Source organism: Eriocheir sinensis, chromosome 19 (genome assembly GCF_024679095.1).
Source record: "Eriocheir sinensis breed Jianghai 21 chromosome 19, ASM2467909v1, whole genome shotgun sequence".
Classification (NCBI taxonomy): Eukaryota; Metazoa; Arthropoda; class Malacostraca; order Decapoda; family Varunidae; genus Eriocheir; species Eriocheir sinensis.
In genome coordinates, this window is record NC_066527.1 from 15,277,511 (window position 1) to 15,280,010 (window position 2,500).

General features: G+C 44.8%; 1 protein-coding gene across 1 annotated transcript in view; it reads right to left on the minus strand.

The window, feature by feature from the left end:
• Nucleotides 1–442: 442 nt before the first annotated feature.
• LOC127000767 (lysosomal acid glucosylceramidase-like) overlaps nt 443–2,500 on the minus strand; it is a 32,410-nt gene continuing 30,352 nt past the window's right edge. Inside the window, exon 11 of the mRNA XM_050864797.1 lies at nt 443–942. Coding sequence (XP_050720754.1) covers nt 843–942 — 100 coding nt within the window. The 3' untranslated portion in view covers nt 443–842. The remainder of the gene's footprint in view (nt 943–2,500) is intronic.

A 2,500-nucleotide genomic window follows, 5' to 3' on the forward strand; every position in this document is an offset into this window, starting at 1 on the left:
GAAAGTTATACTCTCTTCATATTGTCTTGGCAAACCATCCCTAGAAAAGGTAAACACTAATAAAAATTTAACCTTTCCCGGCATCCACAAATCACATGCAGCCTGAGGTGAGAAGGGGCGTGGCTTCCTTGTGGACTGGCCAATGATATTCACTTAAACCTGGGAGGGGGCGGGGCTTGTCTGCAGCATTAATTTCAACATAGGGCAGGGTATGTTAAAAGAGGCGTGGTATTGTTGTGAGCTGGCCAATGAAAACACTTGAACTAGGAAAGGGGCGGGGGTTATCTGCAACATCAATTTGAACAAAGGGCAGAGTATGTTAAAAGGGGCGTGGCTTTGTTATCATCTGACTAATAGGATACACTTAACAGGAAAGGGGGAGGAGCGTATTCGCCAAGTCAATCTGAACGGAGTAAGGTAAAGGTGTTAGTTATATTACAAGTAGGCATGCATTAACTTTTATTCAACAGGTGTTAGTGCTGGTATTACTTACAAAGGGAGAGTGTTAGGGTTGAGCTTAGGTGGTAGTAGTATGTAGTGGTTGGTGATACTACTACAACTACTACTACTACTACTACCATTACTGCTATTTCTGCTACTACTGGTTTTACTACCGATACTGGTGCTACTTTCTTCTACATTCCCTCTACTCCAACAATCTTCGCTTTCTTTCTTATTTCTCTCTCTCTCTCTCTCTCTCTCTCTCTCACACACACACACTCACAATCCCTTTCTTTTTTTACTGAAACATGAGAGTACTGGTATAGCTCTCACTTCCATCCCCTTTCTCTCACACACACCCTATCTCTCTCTCTCTCTCTCTCTCTCTCTCTCTCTCTCTCTCAGACGAAGAGGGCGGTGTGGAGGGAGTGCGCAGGGACGGTGAGCAGCATCGTGCCTCTCCCGCTCACCTCCACCACCACCAGCTCCTCAGAATCTGACCTGTGGGGGAGGAGAGAAAGAGACGTGCGATCAATCCAGCTCAGTAGACGTTGCCGGGAGACATATTGATATAGACACATACATACACACTTACACACACACACACTGAAACACACATAATCACACATATTGAGACATATATACGTACATAGATACCTACATACCCTGAGATACACACACAAACACAAGCACATATACATATAAACTACACATACATATATATAGAGAGAGACAGAGGAAGAGAAGCAGATATATAGACATTATTGCATTCTCTCTCTCTCTCTCTCTCTCTCTCTCTCTCTCTCTCTCTCTCATTTGTCTACATCGCTTATCCATTTGCTCGTCTCTATCCGTCTCTGTCTGTCTGTCTGTCTGTCTGTCTGTCTGTCTGTCTCTCTAATCGTTCATTTATCATTCTCCTTTGTCCTCCCCACCACGTCCGTCAGTCTGTCTGTCTCTGTCTCTGTCTCTGTGTCTGTCTGTCTGTCTGTATGCATGTCTCTATGTGTATGTCTGAGAGTAGAAAGGAGAGGGTGAGAAGGAAAAAGAAGGAGGAGAGTAAGGTGAAAAAACGAATAGGAAGAGAGGGCAATAATGGAGGGAGAGGAGAGACAAGGGTTTGGGAGAGAGGGTAATAGAGAGAGTGGGAAGAGAGGGGGAAAAGAGAATGAGAAGAGAGCGGGAAAAGAGGATTAAAATAAGAGAAAAAGAAATAAGACTCCACCAAAAAAAAAAAATGGAAAAAAAGATCATCAAAAAGGAAATTAATTCTAAGAAAAAGTAAATTCGGAAGCGAAGATTTGTCCAACGGAATCCGGCAAATTATATTCCCTTGTTAGGCATATGAGAGAGAGAGAGAGAGAGAGAGAGAGAGAGAGAGAGAGAGAGAGAGAGAGAGAGAGAGAGAGAGAGAGAGAGAGAGAGAGAGAGAGAGTGTGTTCCTTCCCCCTCCCTCCTTCCACCTCCCCTCCCTTTATATTCCTATGCCTCTTTCTCCCCCTTCTCTCTCCCTTCCTACCTCCATACCTTCCTCTCTCCCCTCCTCCCTTCCCTCCCTTCCTTCTCTCCTCTCCCGCTCCCTCCCTCCATCTCTCTTCACTCTGTTCCTTATTTTCCTATTTATATTTATCTCTCTCTACATCTCTCCTCCTCCTCCTCCTCCTCCTCCTCCTCCTCCTCCTCCTCCTCCTTCCCTCTCTCCTCCCTTCCTAGTCTTTGTTCTTCCTTTGTTTCCTCTTTTAACTTTTTTTTATTTCTCCTCCTCCTCCTCCTCCTCCTCTTCCTTCCCTCTCTCCTCCCTGCCTAGTTTTTGTTCTTCCTTAGTTTCCTCTTTTATTTTTTTTCCTCCTCCTCCTGCTCCTCCTTCACTTCCTTGGTTTCCTCTTTTAACTCTTTTTTTTATTTCTCCTCCTCCTCTTCCTCCTCCTCCTCCTCGTCCTCCTCTCCATCCCTCTCTCCTCCCTTCCTAGTCATTGTTCTTCCTTGGTTTCCTCTTTTAACTTTTTTTTTATTTCTCCTCCTCCTCCTCCTCCTCCCTCACTTTGTCCCTTTCCATACG